Source organism: Cherax quadricarinatus, chromosome 12 (genome assembly GCF_038502225.1).
Source record: "Cherax quadricarinatus isolate ZL_2023a chromosome 12, ASM3850222v1, whole genome shotgun sequence".
Classification (NCBI taxonomy): Eukaryota; Metazoa; Arthropoda; class Malacostraca; order Decapoda; family Parastacidae; genus Cherax; species Cherax quadricarinatus.
In genome coordinates, this window is record NC_091303.1 from 41,253,607 (window position 1) to 41,274,403 (window position 20,797).

Consider the following 20,797-nt stretch of genomic DNA (forward strand, 5'->3'; position numbering starts at 1 on the left):
TCCAGGCCATGGGAAAACCTGGGTAGCCACAGCCACTCAAGAGGGAGAGGTTTTTTAGTGCCAGGAAGGAAAAAAAACTGGCAGGAAATGGCAGAAATCGTACACCAAATCCAGTCATTCCTGGAGTGGAACCACAGTCGATGGCCTCCACTCCAAACCAACAGATACAGATACTAATGCCGGAAAAAAAATCCCCCCCCAGTACCAACAATACCACCAGTCCGATAACATTCTTCTTTGCAAATATACAGGGTCTAAAGCCAGCAACAAACAACAAAATACCTTTCATCCGTGGACTGCTTGCAGAGGCAAAGGCAATGTTCGCGGCTTTCACTGAGACCCACATAAAGGATCATTTGGACAACGAAATATGGATCCCAGGTTACAACCTATACAGATGTGACAGAGTGAACAGGCAAAAGGGGGGGGTTGGCCTGTACATTGCAGAGTCACTTGTTTGCACAGAACTGCTAAATGCCTCAAATGATGTAGTGGAAGTTTTAGCAGTAAAGGTCGAGAACCAAAACCTAGTCATTGTGATAGTCTACAAGCCTCCGGATGCAACATCCCAGCAATTCCAGGAACAGCTGTTAAAAATTGACCACTGTCTGGAAAACCTTCCAGCTCCTGCACCCAACATCTTGCTCCTGGGGGATTTCAACTTAAGGCACCTAAAATGGAGGAATATAGCAAATAATATTGTTGCAGTAATAACACCAGGAGGCAGCTCTGATGAAAACTCACACTCACGCGAGCTTTTAAATCTCTGCACAAAATTCAATTTAAACCAGCAAATAATAGAGCCTACTAGACTGGAGAATACACTAGACCTCATCTTCACTAACAATGATGATCTGATAAGAAATATCACCATATCAAAAACAATATACTCAGATCACAACATAATTGAGGTTCAGTCATGTATGCGCGGAGCCCCAGACCGACATAATGAGATTAGTCACGAGGGAGCATTCACCAAATTCAACTTCAATAACAAAAACATAAAGTGGGACCAAGTAAACCAAGTCCTAACCGATATAAGCTGGGAAGATATACTAAGCAACACAGACCCCAACTTATGCCTAGAACAGATTAACTCGGTGGCACTCGATGTATGCACAAGGCTTATTCCTCTAAGAAAAAGGAGGAGTAGATGTAAAACAGAAAGAGACAGGCGCTCCCTTTACAGGCGACGGAAAAGAATAACAGAGCGGCTAAAAGAGGTCAATATATCTGAAATGCGTAGGGAGACACTGGTCAGAGAAATAGCAAGCATCGAACTTAAGCTAAAAGAATCCTTTAGGAGTCAGGAATCGCGGGAAGAACTAAAAGCCATAAATGAAATCGAAAGAAACCCAAAGTATTTCTTCTCCTATGCCAAATCAAAATCGAGAACAACGTCCAGTATTGGGCCCCTACTTAAACAAGATGGGTCCTACACAGATGACAGCAAGGAAATGAGTGAGCTACTCAAGTCCCAATATGACTCAGTTTTTAGCAAGCCGCTAACCAGACTGAGAGTCGAAGATCAAAATGAATTTTTTATGAGAGAGCCACAAAATTTGATTAACACAAGCCTATCCGATGTTATCCTGACGCCAAATGACTTCGAACAGGCGATAAATGACATGCCCATGCACTCTGCCCCAGGGCCAGACTCATGGAACTCTGTGTTCATCAAGAACTGCAAGAAGCCCCTATCACGAGCCTTTTCCATCCTATGGAGAGGGAGCATGGACACGGGGGTCGTCCCACAGTTACTAAAAACAACAGACATAGCCCCACTCCACAAAGGGGGCAGTAAAGCAACAGCAAAGAACTACAGACCAATAGCACTAACATCCCATATCATAAAAATCTTTGAAAGGGTCCTAAGAAGCAAGATCACCACCCATCTAGAAACCCATCAGTTACACAACCCAGGGCAACATGGGTTTAGAACAGGTCGCTCCTGTCTGTCTCAACTATTAGACCACTACGACAAGGTCCTAAATGCACTAGAAGACAAAAAGAATGCAGATGTAATATATACAGACTTTGCAAAAGCCTTCGACAAGTGTGACCATGGCGTAATAGCGCACAAAATGCGTGCTAAAGGAATAACAGGAAAAGTCGGTCGATGGATCTATAATTTCCTCACTAACAGAACACAGAGAGTAGTCGTCAACAGAGTAAAGTCCGAGGCAGCTACGGTGAAAAGCTCTGTTCCACAAGGCACAGTACTCGCTCCCATCTTGTTCCTCATCCTTATATCCGACATAGACAAGGATGTCAGCCACAGCACCGTGTCTTCCTTTGCAGATGACACCCGAATCTGCATGACAGTGTCTTCCATTGCAGACACTGCAAAGCTCCAGGCAGACATCAACCAAATCTTTCAGTGGGCTGCAGAAAACAATATGAAGTTCAACGATGAGAAATTTCAATTACTCAGATATGGTAAACATGAGGAAATTAAATCTTCATCAGAGTACAAAACAAATTCTGGCCACAAAATAGAGCGAAACACCAACGTCAAAGACCTGGGAGTGATCATGTCGGAGGATCTCACCTTCAAGGACCATAACATTGTATCAATCGCATCTGCTAGAAAAATGACAGGATGGATAATGAGAACCTTCAAAACTAGGGAGGCCAAGCCCATGATGACACTCTTCAGGTCACTTGTTCTATCTAGGCTGGAATATTGCTGCACACTAACAGCACCTTTCAAGGCAGGTGAAATTGCCGACCTAGAAAATGTACAGAGAACTTTCACGGCACGCATAACGGAGATAAAACACCTCAATTATTGGGAGCGCTTGAGGTTCCTAAACCTGTATTCCCTGGAACGCAGGAGGGAGAGATACATGATTATATACACCTGGAAAATCCTAGAGGGACTAGTACCGAACTTGCACACGAAAATCACTCATTACGAAAGCAAAAGACTTGGCAGACGATGCACCATCCCCCCAATGAAAAGCAGGGGTGTCACTAGCACGTTAAGAGACCATACAATAAGTGTCAGGGGCCCGAGACTGTTCAACTGCCTCCCAGCACACATAAGGGGGATTACCAACAGACCCCTGGCAGTCTTCAAGCTGGCACTGGACAAGCACCTAAAGTCAGTTCCGGATCAGCCGGGCTGTGGCTCGTATGTTGGTTTGCGTGCAGCCAGCAGCAACAGCCTGGTTGATCAGGCTCTGATCCACCAGGAGGCCTGGTCTCAGACCGGGCCGCGGGGGCGTTGACCCATTTTCCTGGTCAATATGGGCATGGCATTTTCTAGGGTGGTCATAGTTGCACGTCCCATCTGTTTTTCCAGATTTCCCGTGCCAGCAGATACCAAGTGCATAGTATGTGCACAGGCTTGGTTTCCGTTTGCCTTGGGTTTCTGTGACTGTATTCCCTGTTGGTGCATGTTTCCCTGTTTTACTTCTATCCTCCCTAGCACCAACAATGGAGCTCCCACCAGTTGTTTTTGGTAATATATCCTCACTATTGCTAGTGGAGTCCTCTTGTTTGCTATTTCCTGCGGTATTTCTAGTTTGCAATATTGGTTTTATCTTATCTTTGACTACACTTGTTTCCCTACTATGGCTCCTGTCCCCTATGAGGTCATTTATATGTATTCCTTCCTGCGTATAATTCCCGACTACCTGGACAAAATCTCCAGCTTCACCATTACTGTCTCCCAGGACAGCATCTCCAGCTTCACCATTACTGTCTCCCAGGACAGCACCTCCAGCTTCACCATTACTGTTTCCCAGGACAGCACCTCCAGCTTCACCATTACTGTCTCCCAGGACAGCACTATCAGCCCCACATTTACTGACTACCAGGACTTCATCTCCAGCCTTACAGTTTCTGACTACATGGCCAGTATCAAGGGCAGTACCATTCAGCCCAGACTTTTTATGTTCCCATCTGTTGTAGAAAGCTTCCAGGTTTTCTATGAAAGCAGCTTTGATGTTGTCCTCTTTTAATACCCTTGTGATTTTAGTCCACAGATTTATCTTATTTGGGCATACCCAGAAACACTTCCCTGTTTTAACACTGCTTGTAGCTAGTTCTTGGATATCTGCACAAGGGGCGTGACACCAATTTCCACAAAAATGACAATTTACCCATGTGGAAGCCCGTTTGTTTGACTGACCACAGACTACACACAGCTTCATAATGATTTGAATGGTTGATTTACTGCAATTCTACTAGCAACCTCTTGAATATTCTATTAATAACCTCCTTAAATGAAGTTCTAGCTATCTGTATTTCTGTTTCTAACTGTTTTTGTATATTGGACAGCTTACCGTGCACGTTCCTGATTTATATTTAATGTTTGTGTTTATAAGGGCGCCTACAACCCCATCCGTTTACAGTTTGCTTTATTGTCCAACGAAACCGTTTGAAACCAGTCAAGGGTTCGGACCAGTCGATCTGATCTGATCAGTGGGTCACTTATTTAAAACATACTGGTCGGTGATTTGAGCTAACACATGAAGGATCTACTGGAAATTATCTACCCAAGTAATATGTGATTTGATTGATACAAAAGTATAACTTGCGTGTTGAAGAAACCGGTGACTGCTGGCAACTCCTACAATGACGAACGGTCGACCTCAACCCTTGTTTATCAATCGCTGTATCTAGCTTTTCTATTTTTTTCCGTCTCCACCACAATAAATGCTATATTATCACTATAGTTGACTGGTGGTAATTTTGGAGGAAGGACGCTTTTTCTGTAGTAATAATTGCTTCTCGTTGTGTATATTGCGACCGCTGGTAACTACAGGTTATATGAAATTCACAGTATACGTTTGGTATTTCAAGAAAAAAGAAACTAATGAAAGTCACTCCACTCCACTAAGTACCATTTTAATACTGGTTAGTTGCTACTACAACACTGTATTCTGCTATTCACTTGTATCACTAGATTATATGCGAGTCAGGAAGATTATTAAAAACAGCTGACCTGTGGTAAGTTTCTGGCGACTTCTGGCACCTGCCTCTATAGGCTTATCACTTCATTTACAAATTCACCTGTTTTCAAATGACACTTTAGCCTTTATCATCAATATACTAGGGAGCCACTGTAGTATACACTATACACTATGTATACTCAATGTTATCAGGGAGACTTTCTTTCCTCTGACACGAAAAGTTCAATTATTATTATTTTTTTTCACACGGGACACAGGCCTGATTCCCCTCTGGCAGTAAACTCTGCTAGGTAGTGCACACTAATACTCCTTTTTTGACTCAGTATATAATGTTTTCCGCCCAAGATTGGTTCCAGGCGCTAGAGGGATGTATCGTATAGGATTGATGACACAAATTAAAGTTCTAGCACGTAAGAGCGACCGTGAAAATACGAGAAAACCCGGAGCACAACGAGGCACGCTGACACGCTTGACAATGGGTACTTTATTATCTCACTCATTTCTTTGCTGTCATCTGTGTAGGTCCCATCTCGCCTAAGCAGGGACCCAATATTGTATGTTGGTTTACTCTTATTTTTGGCATAAGAGAATAACTATTTTGGGATTTTTTCAATTTCATTTATGGCCTTTAGTTCTTCCTGAGATTCGTGTCTCGTGGAAGATTCCTTAAGCTTAAGTTCGATATTTGCTATTTCTTTGACCAGTGCCTTCTTTCATATTACAGTTGTATTGGCCACTCTCAGCAGCTCTGTGATTCTTTGCCTTCACCTGTATAGGGAGCGTGTTTCTTTCTAGTTTACACCCTCTCTTTCTTTTCTTAATGGAATATGCCTTGATCAGACCTCAAGTGCCACAGAGTTAAGTTTTTCTAGGCAAAGGTTCGGATCAGCGTTATTTAGGATATCTTCTCAACTTGTTTCATTTAGGACATGGTTGACGTGTTCCCATTGTATATTTTTGTTACTGAAGTTGAATTTTGTGAAGGCACCCTCATAACTGATCACATTTTGCTCGTCAGAAGCCCTGTGCATACATGTCTGTACCTAAGTTATGTTGTGAACTGAGTGAATTTTTTTGATATGGTTATATTAGGTATCTGATCGTCGTTCTAAGTGAAGATGAGGTCCAGCATATTTTCTAGTCTTGGTGGCTCTAATATTTGCTGGTTTAAAGTGAATTTGGTGCAGAGTCATTTACAGATGCTTCATAACGGTATGTAGTCTGGTTGACCACAAGCTATGTTTCTTCCTAACACGGGACATGTTGGTAAGAAACATTTCGAGCACTCAAGCAGACTACCAGACGTTATGAGGAATCTCTAAATGAGTGGTTTTATTATTATTGTGTACAGTGTCTAACGTGGATTCGAATCCTGCTGGCTGCGACATTTTTTTGTATATACTTTTGCTTGTTACTGTGAGGTGCATTGAGTATGCTTAAGACTCACTAGTGAGGCCGCCGTTAGGCAGAAATAGGGTTGAATTTACAAGCGTAACGTTGTATACGAATGGTATATGATACCGACAAGATGAGAGTAAGACACATGTGCAACATCTGGGTATCTTTATTGTAGACGTTTCGCCATCCAGTGGCTTTATCAATACAAATTCTAGGACATAACTTGAAGACATAGTTCTACTGTCTTCAAGTTATGTCCTAGAATTTGTATTGATAAAGCCACTGGATGGCGAAACGTCTACAATAAAGATACCCAGATGTTGCACATGTGTCTTACTCTCAAGCGTAACGTTATTATCGTACATAAGCTCATTTTAAAGACCAGCTTTATCTAAAGTATTCTTGCAACTCTGGGATAATATCCACAAAAGTATATAAGAAGTAATTTCTTTAACAATAAAAACTAAGTTTTTAAGTACTTGACTATCTTTGACCAATAGGAATTTGGTATTTTTCTTCTTAGTTTCGCACAGGTAAACCTATTTGATGGTAGTATTATTTTTATGGCATCAAGAATTCTTTATTCTAACATTCTGAATATTTTTTTTAAATAATTTGGATGTAATAAAAACTAGAAAATGTTGGTTATCAAGCCATGAGTTGTCGGTAACTCATCTTTTCCCTCTCAGTTATGTTTTAATATTATATAGAGTTTTATTAATTAGCTCTACATTAGGTTATTATGTACCTTTCTTACAGTGATATTTAAATGTGTAACCTTAGAATAAGTTGAATGCAGAATCATGAGACTACAACGAGGGTATTTACATATGAATGTTTTACTCTTTGATATATGTAATATGTGTTACTGCTGTATCTTACAGTCAGGTTGTCCTGCTGAAATGTGATATTCTTGAAAACAGGTTTTCCTGGATTTGATAATATTTATTGACAAGCTCTCTTACAGTAATTGTTATTGTCTGAGAGACAAGTCATCCTCCAGTAGCTGTTTCTGTTGTAAAAAAAAATACTTGTCGAACAGTAGCCGTTATTTACCCGGAGTTTACCTGGAGAGAGTTCCGGGGGTCAACGCCCCCGCGGCCCGGTCTGTGACCAGGCCTCCTGGTGGATCAGAGCCTGGTCAACCAGGCTGTTACTGCTGGCTGCACGCAAACCAACGTACGAGCCACAGCCCGGCTGGTCGGGAACCGACTTTAGGTGCTTGTCCAGTGCCAGCTTGAAGACTGCCAGGGGTCTGTTGGTAATCCCCCCTATGTATGCTGGGAGGCAGTTGAACAGTCTCGGGCGCCTGACATTTATTGTATGGTCTCTTAACGTGCTAGTGACACCCCTGCTTTTCATTGGGGGGATGTTGCATCGTCTACCAAGTCTTTTGCTTTCGTAGTGAGTGATTTTCGTGTGCAAGTTCGGTACTAGTCCGTCTAGGATTTTCCAGGTGTATATAATCATGTATCTCTCCCGCCTGCGTTCCAGGGAATACATGTTTAGGAACCTCAAGCGCTCCCAGTAATTGAGGTGTTTTATCTCCGTTATGTGCGCCGTGAAAGTTCTCTGTACATTTTCTGGGTCAGCAATTTCACCTGCCTTGAAAGGTGCTGTTAGTGTGCAGCAATATTCCAGCCTAGATAGAACAAGTGACCTGAAGAGTGTCATCATGTTGCAGAGTATTTCAGACAGGTTCTGCTGTAGTAGAAGTAGCAGCAGTTATTGTTTTATCTTGTGAAGATATTAACCAGAAACAGCTGTTAGTCAAAGAACTTTAATAAAACTCGTCCGGCAATAGCTTTTCTGCTTATCGACTGGATGATAGCTGCAGCAGTTACTGTCTAATAAAAAAGCTTCCCTGCAACAGGAGTCTTTGTTGAGTCATGTATTCATGTTGACTTACGTTAGTCCTGCCGTTGTCTTATAGACAAGTTGTCTTAAAATAGTTCTTACTGTTGTGTCTTGTAGAGAAGTTATCCAGCAGTAACTCTGTCTTGCAGGAAAGTTGTCATACGTTTATTGTTAACGTTGTTTCATATATGTAGTTAAATTGTTCCTCAGTAGCTGTTACTACCTCGTAGATAAGTAGTTATATAGTAAACATTGCTGATGAGTCTTGTAGATACGTTGTCTTTCAGAAGCCGTTACTCTTATATCTTAAAGAAAAGTTGTTTTGTAGTAAATATTACCTTTAAATAATGTCAACACAATGTCTTGCAGTAGCTGTTATTACTTTCTTATAGACAATGAAAACAAAGGTGTATCATGCACCTTTGTTTTCATTGTTAAATTCTCTAATTCTCCCCACAAATTATCATATGATATTTATGTTACACAAATAACCCGCACATAAAAGAGAGAAGCTTACGACGACGTTTCGGTCCGACTTGGACCATTGACAAAGTCACGGTATTGTGCCTTTTTGTTATTTATATATTTATGTTATTATTTATTGTATGTCAGTATCGTTTATCTGCAAATAAAATTTATTGCTTTATCAGGTTAGGTTAGGTAAGGTTTGTCAGGAAACAGAACAAGTGTTTCCGGAATATAAATGTTACTTTTAATCACATTTTTATATTTTTTTAACGAACAAATGATGATATACAATTGTTCTAAAATATTGTCTAATATTAAGGAAGTTGATAACTACCAAATTCTATTAGAAATAATTCAGAATTAAATAATTATTTTAATATTATGAAACCAATAAAATATATCTGGAAAATTTACTGAAACGAAGACAACAAACAAAATATTTTCATACCGCAGATAAAAATATTCTTGACATCTGATGGAGGTCCCCAGCCAGCTTCAGTTGCAGCCTCAACAGTGATGTCGTACGACACACATTGTTGTAAGTCAGTAATTACAGCTTCATTTGTAGTTCCTTCCACAGTTACTATTTCAGTATCGTCCTCATTCATAATGTTGATCGAGTATTCTAATATTACTCCGTTTTCTTCTTCAGGAGGTGACCAGGTAACATACAGTGACTGTTCAAACCACGTGATGTTTGTGATAACTACAGGTCCAGGTACTGTTGTGGGGATAAAACTGTGTTATTAATACTGGTGATAGTTGAAGTTCCGGGTACTGGTGTCAGGGATACATGTGCCCATAATGCTAGTGATGGTTGAAACTTCAGGTGCTGGTGTCAGGGATACATGTGTGTCCATAATGCTAGTGATGGTTGAAACTTCAGGTGCTGGTGTCAGGGATACATGTGTGTCCATAATGCTAGTGATGGCTGAAGCTCCAGGTACTGGTGTCAGGGATACATGTGTGTCCATAATGCTAGTGATGGTTGAAGCTCCAGGTACTGGTGTCAGGGTTACATGTGTGTCCATAATGCTAGTGATGGTTGAAACTTCAGGTACTGGTGTCGGATACATGTGTGTCCATAATGCTAGTGGTGGTTGAAACTTCAGGTACTGGTGTCAGGGATACATGTGTGTCCATAATGCTAGTGATGGTTGAAGCTCCAGGTACTGGTGTCAGGGTTACATGTGTGTCCATAATGCTAGTGATGGTTGAAGCTCCAGGTACTGGTGTCAGGGATACATGTGTGTCCATAATGCTAGTGATGGTTGAAACTTCAGGTGCTGGTGTCAGGGATACATGTGTGTCCATAATGCTAGTGATGGTTGAAACTTCAGGTGCTGGTGTCAGGGATACATGTGTGTCCATAATGCTAGTGATGGCTGAAGCTCCAGGTACTGGTGTCAGGGATACATGTGTGTCCATAATGCTAGTGATGGTTGAAGCTCCAGGTACTGGTGTCAGGGTTACATGTGTGTCCATAATGCTAGTGATGGTTGAAACTTCAGGTACTGGTGTCGGATACATGTGTGTCCATAATGCTAGTGGTGGTTGAAACTTCAGGTACTGGTGTCAGGGATACATGTGTGTCCATAATGCTAGTGATGGTTGAAGCTCCAGGTACTGGTGTCAGGGTTACATGTGTGTCCATAATGCTAGTGATGGTTGAAGCTCCAGGTACTGGTGTCAGGGATACATGTGTGTCCATAATGCTAGTGATGGTTGAAACTTCAGGTGCTGGTGTCAGGGATACATGTGTGTCCATAATGCTAGTGATGGTTGAAACTTCAGGTACTGGTGTCGGATACATGTGTGTCCATAATGCTAGTGATGGTTGAAGCTCCAGGTACTGGTGTCAGGGATACATGTGTGTCCATAATGCTAGTGATGGTTGAAACTTCAGGTGCTGGTGTCAGGGATACATGTGTGTCCATAATGCTAGTGATGGTTGAAGCTCCAGGTACTGGTGTCAGGGATACATGTGTGTCCATAATGCTAGTGATGGTTGAAGCTCCAGGTACTGGTGTCAGGGTTACATGTGTGTCCATAATGCTAGTGATGGCTGAAGCTCCAGGTACTGGTGTCAGGGTTACATGTGTGTCCATAATGCTAGTGATGGTTGAAGCTCCAGGTACTGGTGTCAGGGTTACATGTGTGTCCATAATGCTAGTGATGGTTGAAGCTCCAGGTACTGGTGTCAGGGATACATGTGTGTCCATAATGCTAGTGATGGTTGAAGCTCCAGGTACTGGTGTCAGGGTTACATGTGTGTCCATAATGCTAGTGATGGCTGAAGCTCCAGGTACTGGTGTCAGGGATACATGTGTGTCCATAATGCTAGTGATGGTTGAAGCTCCAGGTACTGGTGTCAGGGTTACATGTGTGTCCATAATGCTAGTGATGGCTGAAGCTCCAGGTACTGGTGTCAGGGATACATGTGTGTCCATAATGCTAGTGATGGTTGAAGCTCCAGGTACTGGTGTGCGGATAAAAGTCATTAATATTGGTGATTATTGAAGGGACGGCTGAACTTGTACGGAACGCGGATAAGAAAATAAATAAAAAATATAGAAAATGAGTTTTGTTTACAGAAAAAGTTTAAGAATCTGGAAACATTTTGGCGAAAATCCCATTGTAACTTGGTACTTCTACAGTAAATTATAACTGTTTGAACATGTCTTGTGATGACGCAGCACGTAAATATATGCGTTAACGTGAGGCGAATTTTTAGATATTTTTTTTTTAATTTGCCTATTTTTCTTTTTAACACACTAAATTTGGGACTGAACATCATTACAGTTTGTGAGGAGTTATAGCGTAGTAGGAGGAGTCATATGAAGAAGCAGGGAAGGAATTTGCTTCATCAGCGGCCACAGAATGTTTTGTACTGACGGCATTATTAGTAATTAACTTTATCTGTCTATATTATTATTCAAAAATGATAGCAGACATAAGATAAATAAGATAAAAGCATAATAAGACGGCCCAAATAATAATATTTGACATATTATAAACCTAATGGAAATAAGTTATTCTGACTTTTTGGGATATCCTAGGTTCTCTACACATATGTTGCTATGTATGATAATCTATGTAACTGTATTTGTGTATACCTGAATAAACTTGGTGACTTACTTACGGTTGGTGGCCACCGCAATCAATGATTTACTTAAGTATCTGACCATAGAAAGGTTTTCTCTTTGGTACCTGGTCTCTTACTAGAGGAAACGGTGTAATATACAAAGGGAACTGCAAGACATCACTTGTATTGCGTAGAAAAAGCCCAAAGTAACGCGATTTTTTTTTTTTTTTTTTTTTTTTTTTTTTTTTTTTTTTTTTTTTTTTTTTTTTTTTTTTTTACAGTCAAGTGCACGCGCGTTTACCTTAATATCTCGGAAGAAAGATTTTGGTCTATTGTTTGAAAGAGTTCCATTATTAATGATTAGATTAAAGTAATTTTCACAGCAAGCATAAAACAAAGTGTATGCGAATTTCAAATGTACAGACATTTGGAATATCTCAAATTTTTTGATTTTGTGGAGGAGTAAAAGGCAGATATTTTAGTGAATGCCAAAAGAGTACCAAATATATTTTTTTCGGCATGAAGACAAGGTATATTATATTATTTTATTTCATTTGATACTCGAGCAATGTTTGCTCTGTGTCGGGAGTGCCTGCTGAATCACTTGCAGTGCCGCTACGAAGCTGCTTGCTGACAAGTGCCATACTCAGCAATTTTTTTTTTCTAATTTGTTTGTTGGCCGATCTTACTGAAACTTTGCCAAAAGTTATCAAATATGTGCGTCTGAACGTACACCAAAAAAGAAACAAAATCGGACAAAAAATAAAAAAAAATTTTTTTTAGAAGCAACTGTCCTCTTCTCTTATGGCAAATCTAAGGAAAAAACAACTTCCAATATTGAGCCGCTGCTTAGGCGGGATGGGACATACACAGATGACAGCCAAGAAATGAGTGAGGTATTAAAGTAACAATGTGACTCCGTATTCAGCGAGCCGCTGCCCAGACTAAGGGTCGACAATCCAAATGAATTCTTTATGATCAAAACCCAAAATTTGGTCATCCCAAAAATCTCAGATATTACTCTAACTCCACAAGACTATGAAAAGACAATAATCGATATGCCCATGCACTCTGCCCCAGGCCCAGACTCATGGACCTTTGTGTTCATCAAGAATTGCAAGAAGCCCCTATCGTGTGCCTTCAGCATTCTATGGAGAGGGAGCATGGACACAGGGGTCATCCCACACACAATAAAAACAACAGACATAGCCCCACTCCACAAAGGTGCCAGTAAAGCAGTTGCAAACTACAGACCGATAGCACTAACATGCCATATCATAAAAATCTTTGAGCGGGTTCTAAGAAGCAAGATCGGCAACGACCTAGATACGCATCAATTACAAAATCCACGACAACATGGGTATAGAGCAGGTAGCTCCTGCCTGTCCCAGCTTCTTGACCACTATGCCAAGGTCCTGGATGCTGTAGAGGATAAACAAAATACACAGACTCTGCAAAAGATTTGAGAAGTGTGACAGTTGAAGGTCCTTGATCTGTATTCCCTGGAATGCAGGTGAGAGAGACGCATGATAATATACACTTGGAAAGTCCTAAAGGGATTAGTACCAAACCTGCACACAAAAATCACTCTCTGTGAGAGCAGAAGACTTGGCAGGAGATGTAACATTCCCCCGATTAAAAGCATGGGCGCCACGAGTACATTTATAGACAACACAGTAAGTGTCCTGCTCCAAAGACTGTTCAACTGCCTCTCAGCATACATAAGGGGGATTACCAATAGACCCCTGGCTGTCTTCAAGAAGGCACTGGACATGCACCTAAAGTCGGTTCCTGGCCAAATGGGATGTGGTTCGTACATCAGTTTGTGTGTGGCCAGCAGTAACAGCCTGGTTGATCAGACCTTGATCCACCATGAGGCCTAGTCTCCGACTTAGCTGCGGGGACATTGACCCCCGAAACCCTCTCCAGGTGAACTTCAGGTTCCTAAAGCTTCAGGTACTGGTTTCAGATATACATGTGATGGATGAAGCTCCAGGTACTGGTGTCAGAGATATGTGTCCATAATGCTAGTGATGGTTGAAGCTTCAGGTACTGGTGTCAGGGATACTTGTGTGTCCATAATGCTAGTGATGGCTGAAGCTTCAGGTACTGGTGTCAGGGATACTTGTGTGTCCATAATGCTAGTGATGGCTGAAGCTTCAGTTAATGGTGTGAAGATACATTTGAGTAAGTAATGCTGGTGATGACTAGTGTTCCAGGTTGTGATGTATGTCAGTAAAGTTGGTTAAGACTGTATGGTCACTTACTAATGTGGGGATACATATGTGTCAACAATGCTGAAGACTGCAGCTCCATGTATTGGTGTAAGGATACATGCATCAGTAATGTTTATGATGGCTGAAGTATCATGAACTAGTGAAAGGATACAAGTGTGTCAGTAGTACTGGTGATGACTGCAGCTCCAGGTTCTGCCAAGGGAATTCACCGACAGACAAAATTCCTTGAAATATCATTAAAACTGAAAATTCCAGCAAAATGTATTGAATTAATAAATTGAAACAGAGCCCAAGTTACGACAAGATATTGATACTGTCAAGTAAAGTTAGGTACTGTAACAGAGCCCAGGGTGCTACATGTTACTGATACTGCCAAGTAAAGTTAGGTACTGTAACAGAGGCCAGGGTACTACATGTTACTGATACTACCAAGTAAAGTTAGGTACTGTAACAGAGCCCAGGGTACTACAAGATGTTGATACTGTCAAATAAAGTTAGGTACTAACAGAGACTGGGGTACTAAAAGATATTGATACCGTCAAGTAAAGCTAGGTACTGTAACAGAGCCCAGGATACTACAAGATATTGATACTGCCAAGTAAAGTTAGGTACTTTAACAGAGCCCAGGGTACTACAAGATATTGATACTGTCAAGTAAAGTTAGGTACTGTAACAGAGACCAGGGTACTACAAGATATTGATACTGCAAAGTAAAGTTAGGTACTGTAACAGAGCCCAGGGTAAAACAAGATATTGATACTGTCAAGTAAAGTTAGGTACTGTAACAGAGACCAGGGTACTACAAGATATTGATACTGTCAAGTAAAGTTAGGTACTGTAACAGAGACCAGGGTACTACAAGATATTGATACTGTCAAGTAAAGTTAGGTACTGTAACAGAGACCAGGGTACTACATATTACTGATACTGCCAAGTAAAGTTAGGTACTGCAACAGAGCCCAGGGTACTACAAGATATTGATACTGTCAAGTAAAGTTAGGTACTGTAACAGAGCCCAGGGTACTACAAGATACTGATACTGTCAAGTAAAGTTAGGTACTGTAACAGAGACCAGGGTACTATAAGATATTGATACTGCAAAGTAAAGTTAGGTACTGTAACAGAGCCCAGGGTACTACAAGATATTGATACTGTCAAGTAAAGTTAGGTACTGTAACAGAGACCAGGGTACTACAAGATATTGATACTGTCAAGTAAAGTTAGGTACTGTAGCAGAGACCAGGGTACTAGAAGATATTCATACTGTCAAGTGAAGTTAGGTACTGAAAGAGAGACCAGGGAGCTACAGATCGGCCATCACTAATCCGGCAATCGGTTATCCGGTTTCATCAGTAATACGGCACTAATTTCAGCAAGCATAATTTCCAATTTCATCATTATACTAACTCAAATCATTATACTGACTCAAATTTCATCATTATACTGACTCAGAAATTGTGCAGGTGATTGTAAATCCACAGCAGGAAGCCAGTGGAGGAGAAAGCAATGATGAGAATGAGGAAGATGTAGCAGAAAGTCTCTGTTGATAGGTTAATTAAGTGTATTCTAACCTAACCACTCTCTAATTCAGCAGACTCACTAATCTGGCACACCACAGGTCCCAGTGATGCCAGATTAGTGATGGCCGACCTGTACAAGATATTGATACTGTCAAGTAAAGTTAGGTACTGTAACAGAACCCAGGTTACTACAAGATGCAGCGGACCCTTGGCTAACGATTTTAATCCATTCCAGAGAGCTTGTCCTTAACCCATTTTATTGTTAGCAGAATTAATTTTTCCCATAAGAAATAATGGAAATCCAATTAATCCATTCCAGACACCCAAAAGTATTATTTTTTTTTACGTGAAATATACATTTCCCTACACAATAATGCATGCACAATAAATACATGAAGAATAAATGACACTTACCTTTATTGAAGATTTATTGATGAGTCATCTGATGGGAGGAGGGGAGTTGATGGAGGTGTATTATTGTTTGGAAGGGGAATCCCCTGCCATAAGGACTTTAGGTACCAATTCCTTTTCTGGGGTTACATCCCTTCTTTGTTTTTTAATGCCACTGGAAACAACTTGACAATCACTGGACCTCTGTTCCACCAAAATTCTTTCCATAGAGCTCTGTTTCTGGCGTTCCTTTAAGATTTCCCTAAAATGGGACACACCATTGTCATTGTAAAAGTCACCAGCACGGCTTGCAACAGCTGTGTCAGGGTGATGTTCATCCATAAAGGCTTGCACCTTTATCTACATTGCATAAATGTCCTTAATCACTGAAGGTGGCAACTTCCTCCATCTTTCCCTCCCCTCTTGTGAAGCAATTATCTCAGCTGTGGTCTCTTGCTGTTGCAGATGGTCTTGCAGCTCATCAGTGGTTAGTTCGTCATCGTCGTCCTCCACCAACTCTTCCACATCTTTGCCACTAACCTCCAACCCCATGGACTTCCCCAATGACACAATAGATTCCACAACTGGTATAGGCTCCTCAGGGTTAACCTCAAACCCTTCAAAATCCCTCTCTTGTACACATTCTGGCCACAGTTACAAGCACTAAAAGTTACAAGCACTAAAAAGAATGGAAAAATACAAAAATGTATCGAATGTATGTGTGGAATCGTCCGCACTGGCTTGTAAACAATGGCACACTAACTGAAAGCAGGGCAGCTGAGGTGCGCTCAGGACAGACGGGGGTCGTCCCACAGTTACTAAAAACAACAGACATAGCCCCACTCCACAAAGGGGGCAGTAAAGCAACAGCAAAGAACTACAGACCGATAGCACTAACATCCCATATCATAAAAATCTTTGAAAGGGTCCTAAGAAGCAAGATCACCACCCATCTAGAAACCCATCAGTTGCACAACCCAGGGCAACATGGGTTTAGAACAGGTCGCTCCTGTCTGTCTCAACTATTGGATCACTACGACAAGGTCCTAAATGCACTAGAAGATAAAAAGAATGCAGATGTAATATATATAGACTTTGCAAAAGCCTTCGACAAGTGTGACCATGGCGTAATAGCGCACAAAATGCGTGCTAAAGGAATAACAGGAAAAGTCGGTCGATGGATCTATAATTTCCTCACTAACAGAACACAGAGAGTAGTCGTCAACAGAGTAAAGTCCGAGGCAGCTACGGTGAAAAGCTCTGTTCCACAAGGCACATTACTCGCTCCCATCTTGTTCCTCATCCTCATATCCGACATAGACAAGGATGTCAGCCACAGCACCGTGTCTTCCTTTGCAGATGACACCCGAATCTGCATGACAGTGTCTTCCATTGCAGACACTGCAAGGCTCCAGGCGGACATCAACCGAATCTTTCAGTTGGCTGCAGAAAACAATATGAAGTTCAACGATGAGAAATTTCAATTATTCAGATATGGTAAACACGAGGAAATTAAAACTTCATCAGAGTACAAAACAAATTCTGGCCACAAAATAGAGCGAAACACCAACGTCAAAGACCTGGGAGTGATCATGTCGGAGGATCTCACCTTCAAGGACCATAACATTGTATCAATCGCATCTGCTAGAAAAATAACAGGATGGATAATGAGAACCTTCAAAACTAGGGAGGCCAAGCCCATGATGACACTCTTCAGGTCACTTGTTCTATCTAGGCTGGAATATTGCTGCACACTAACAGCACCTTTCAAGGCAGGTGAAATTGCTGACCTAGAAAATGTACAGAGAACCTTCATGGCGTGCATAAAGGAGATAAAACACCTCAATTACTGGGAGCGCTTGAGGTTCCTAAAACTGTATTCCCTGGAACGCAGGCGGGAGAGATACATGATTATATACACCTGGAAAATCCCTGAGGGACTAGTACCGAACTTGCACACGAAAATCACTCACTACGAAAGCAAAAGACTTGGCAGACGATGCAACATCTCCCCAATGAAAAGCAGAGGTGTCACTAGCACGTTAAGAGACCATACAATAAGTGTCAGGGGCCCGAGACTGTTCAACTGCCTCCCAGCATACATAAGGGGGATTACCAACAGACCCCTGGCAGTCTTCAAGCTGGCACTGGACAAGCACCTAAAGTCGGTTCCTGACCAGCCGGGCTGTGGCTCGTGCATTGGTTTGCGTGCAGCCAGCAGCAACAGCCTGCTTGATCAGGCTCTGATCCACCAGGAGGCCTGGTCACAGACCGGGCCGCGGGGGCGTTGACCCCCGGAACTCTCTCCAGGTAAACTCCAGGTAAACAGGGGGATGCATTTGGGACAAATGTCCTAAACCTGGTTTTTCATCGTAGACCGAGCCAATATTTTTACGCTAAAACACACTGCTATCCGTTTCTATCGCTAGCGGATGTCATCGTTAGCCAATGTCATCGTTAGCCGAGAGTCCACTGTATTGATACTCTCAAGTAAAGTTAGGTAATGTAACAGAGACTAGGTTACTACAAGATACTGATATTGTCAAGTAAAGTTAGGTACTATAACAGAGACCAGGTTACTACAGTGGAACCTCTACTTTCGAGTTTAATCCATTCCATGACCTTGCTCGCATCTGGATTTGCTCATTTGCAGAGTAAATTTTCCTTATTTAAATTAAGTGAAATGGAATTAATTTGTTCCAGTGGAATTCCAGGCACGAGAAAATTCAATAATTTCCTAATATCAACTCTACAGCTTATTTATCTATCACAATTCATGTAATATGACATAATAAACAATATTAATAACAGAGAAACATGATGTATACACTAGAATGAATAAAATACATGTCATTAGGTATGTGGCTAGTGGTGGTGACAGTGACCACTGTTGTTGGGGTTTATAGGGCCACCACAGCGGCCATTCCTACTCTTGACTACATGTGTAGAGAACCTAGGATAACCCCAAAAAATCAGAGTGACTTATAAGTGCTACACTCTTAATGCTACACTCTTAATGCTACACTTTGCCACTGCTGCTTCATGTCATCTGCCACTGCTACCTCATGATGTCTACCACTGATGTCGCCAAAGAATCGAACATTTCTGCTACTTTGAGCTCAATTTCAAGGTACTTTTCGTCGTGAAACCAATTAAAATCATGTTTATTTTTGTAATATGTCTTCCATTCTATCAAATGAGACCAATAAAAAACGAGAATGCAACCATAAAAACCATATGAAAATATACAGCTAAGGGGAGGCTAATGGCTGAGAAGTGCACTCTGTTATTTATGGTATGATTTCTTTCATTTCTAGCGTATGCTAAGAAGCATCTTTTCATCATATATTGCCTAAGTTTCAATAAGATAGTCCAACAAACAACTGAGATCCAATTCCCTAGATCAAGAGCAAGAGCCCCCTCACTAGTGTCAATTAACCTCCCTTGAGGCCTGCTTGCATCTGGAAATTTTACTTGTGTTTGGAAGCAAAAATTTGACCAAGCGGCTGCTTGTATCTGGAAAAACTCGCACATGGACGCACTCATAAGTACAGGTTTCACTGTACAAGCTATTGATACTGTCATGTAAAGTTAGTTACTGTAACAAAGTGCAGGTTACTACAAGATATTGATACTGTTAAGTTAGATACTGTAACAGAGACCAGGTTACTACAAGTACAAGAAATCGTCTTGATTGTATAAAATAATTAAAACAAATTCTTTCCTTAAAAATAACCAGTATAAGAAAAGTTAAAAAAGATTTCTTTAATGAAGCAATTACTAATTAATAATTTCTTTATAAATTCAGCTGGCAGAATGTACTACATTCCATGTTCAAATTGACCTTTGTCTAACTCAGCAAACTTTCCTGGAGTTTTTTGTCTGGACTCGTATAAAAACTCATTTAATGTATAGGACAATAACACTCTCCTCACTTTACACACAGTAAACATCCAATCCATTGCATTTTTTTAAAAAAAGTTTTTAATTTTTTTTTTAGCAGAAACACATGACAATATTTACCTGCACAACATTAAATATTTCATATAATCAGTAAAAGGTAACTGATGTTAAAGTATGAAATCAAACATATCTAGCATTGTTTACATCATGAAGGTAATTAGTTCACTGAATACCACATATTGTTTACATCATGAAGGTAATTAGTTCACTGAATACCACATATTGTTTACATCATGAAGGTAATTACTTCACTGAATAACACATATTGTTTACATCATGAAGGTAATTACTTCACTGAATACCACATATTGTTTACATCATGAAGGTAATTACTTCACTGAATACCACATATTGTTTACATCATGAAGGTAATTAGTTCACTGAATACCACATATTGTTTACATCATGAAGGTAATTAGTTCACTGAATACCACATATTGTTTACATCATGAAGGTAATTAGTTCACTGAATACCACATATTGTTTACATCATGAAGGTAATTAGTTCTTCACCGAACACCACATATTGCATTCATTGTTCAAATGCTGTGATCATCAGCATATAAAATTTAATAAACATTTTGCTTCAGTGTTACTCATCTTTTCAATAACTTTTTATTGCTCTAAGTAATATACCATGCATGTGTGAGTGTGCCAAGAACATTACAGTTTATTTTTGTATTCCCCTTCAGTTTGAGTAGAGGTGGCTGTCAGAGGCTTTCAGACATGATGATTCGCTATCAGGTTTGTATATCAATTAACTAACGCCGATTTGACGTCAGGTTTACATCTCTGGTTTAGTGAGAGGTGAAAACTAACTGCAGTGACTAAACTCACTTTCCTCTCTCGCTCACTTATGTCTTGATGCTCTTCTGAACTCTGTTTATATTACAAATTTGGTGGAGGGAATATACAGTGACTCAATGTGTATGACATTGTCTTTATTTTCGAGGTTTG

General features: G+C 40.7%; 1 protein-coding gene across 4 annotated transcripts in view; it reads right to left on the minus strand.

Annotated features, from left to right (window-relative positions):
* The window catches only part of LOC128686543 (phosphatidylinositol phosphatase PTPRQ), a 205,554-nt gene that overhangs the window by 65,591 nt on the left and 119,166 nt on the right, over window positions 1-20,797 (minus strand). For 2 of the 4 annotated variants that reach the window (XM_070084317.1, XM_070084318.1), the window contains exon 5: window positions 9,094-9,366. The exons of the other annotated variants lie outside the window; for them this stretch is intronic. In XM_070084317.1, coding sequence (XP_069940418.1) covers window positions 9,094-9,366 — 273 coding nt within the window. The remainder of the gene's footprint in view (window positions 1-9,093; window positions 9,367-20,797) is intronic. 4 annotated transcript variants of the gene reach the window in all.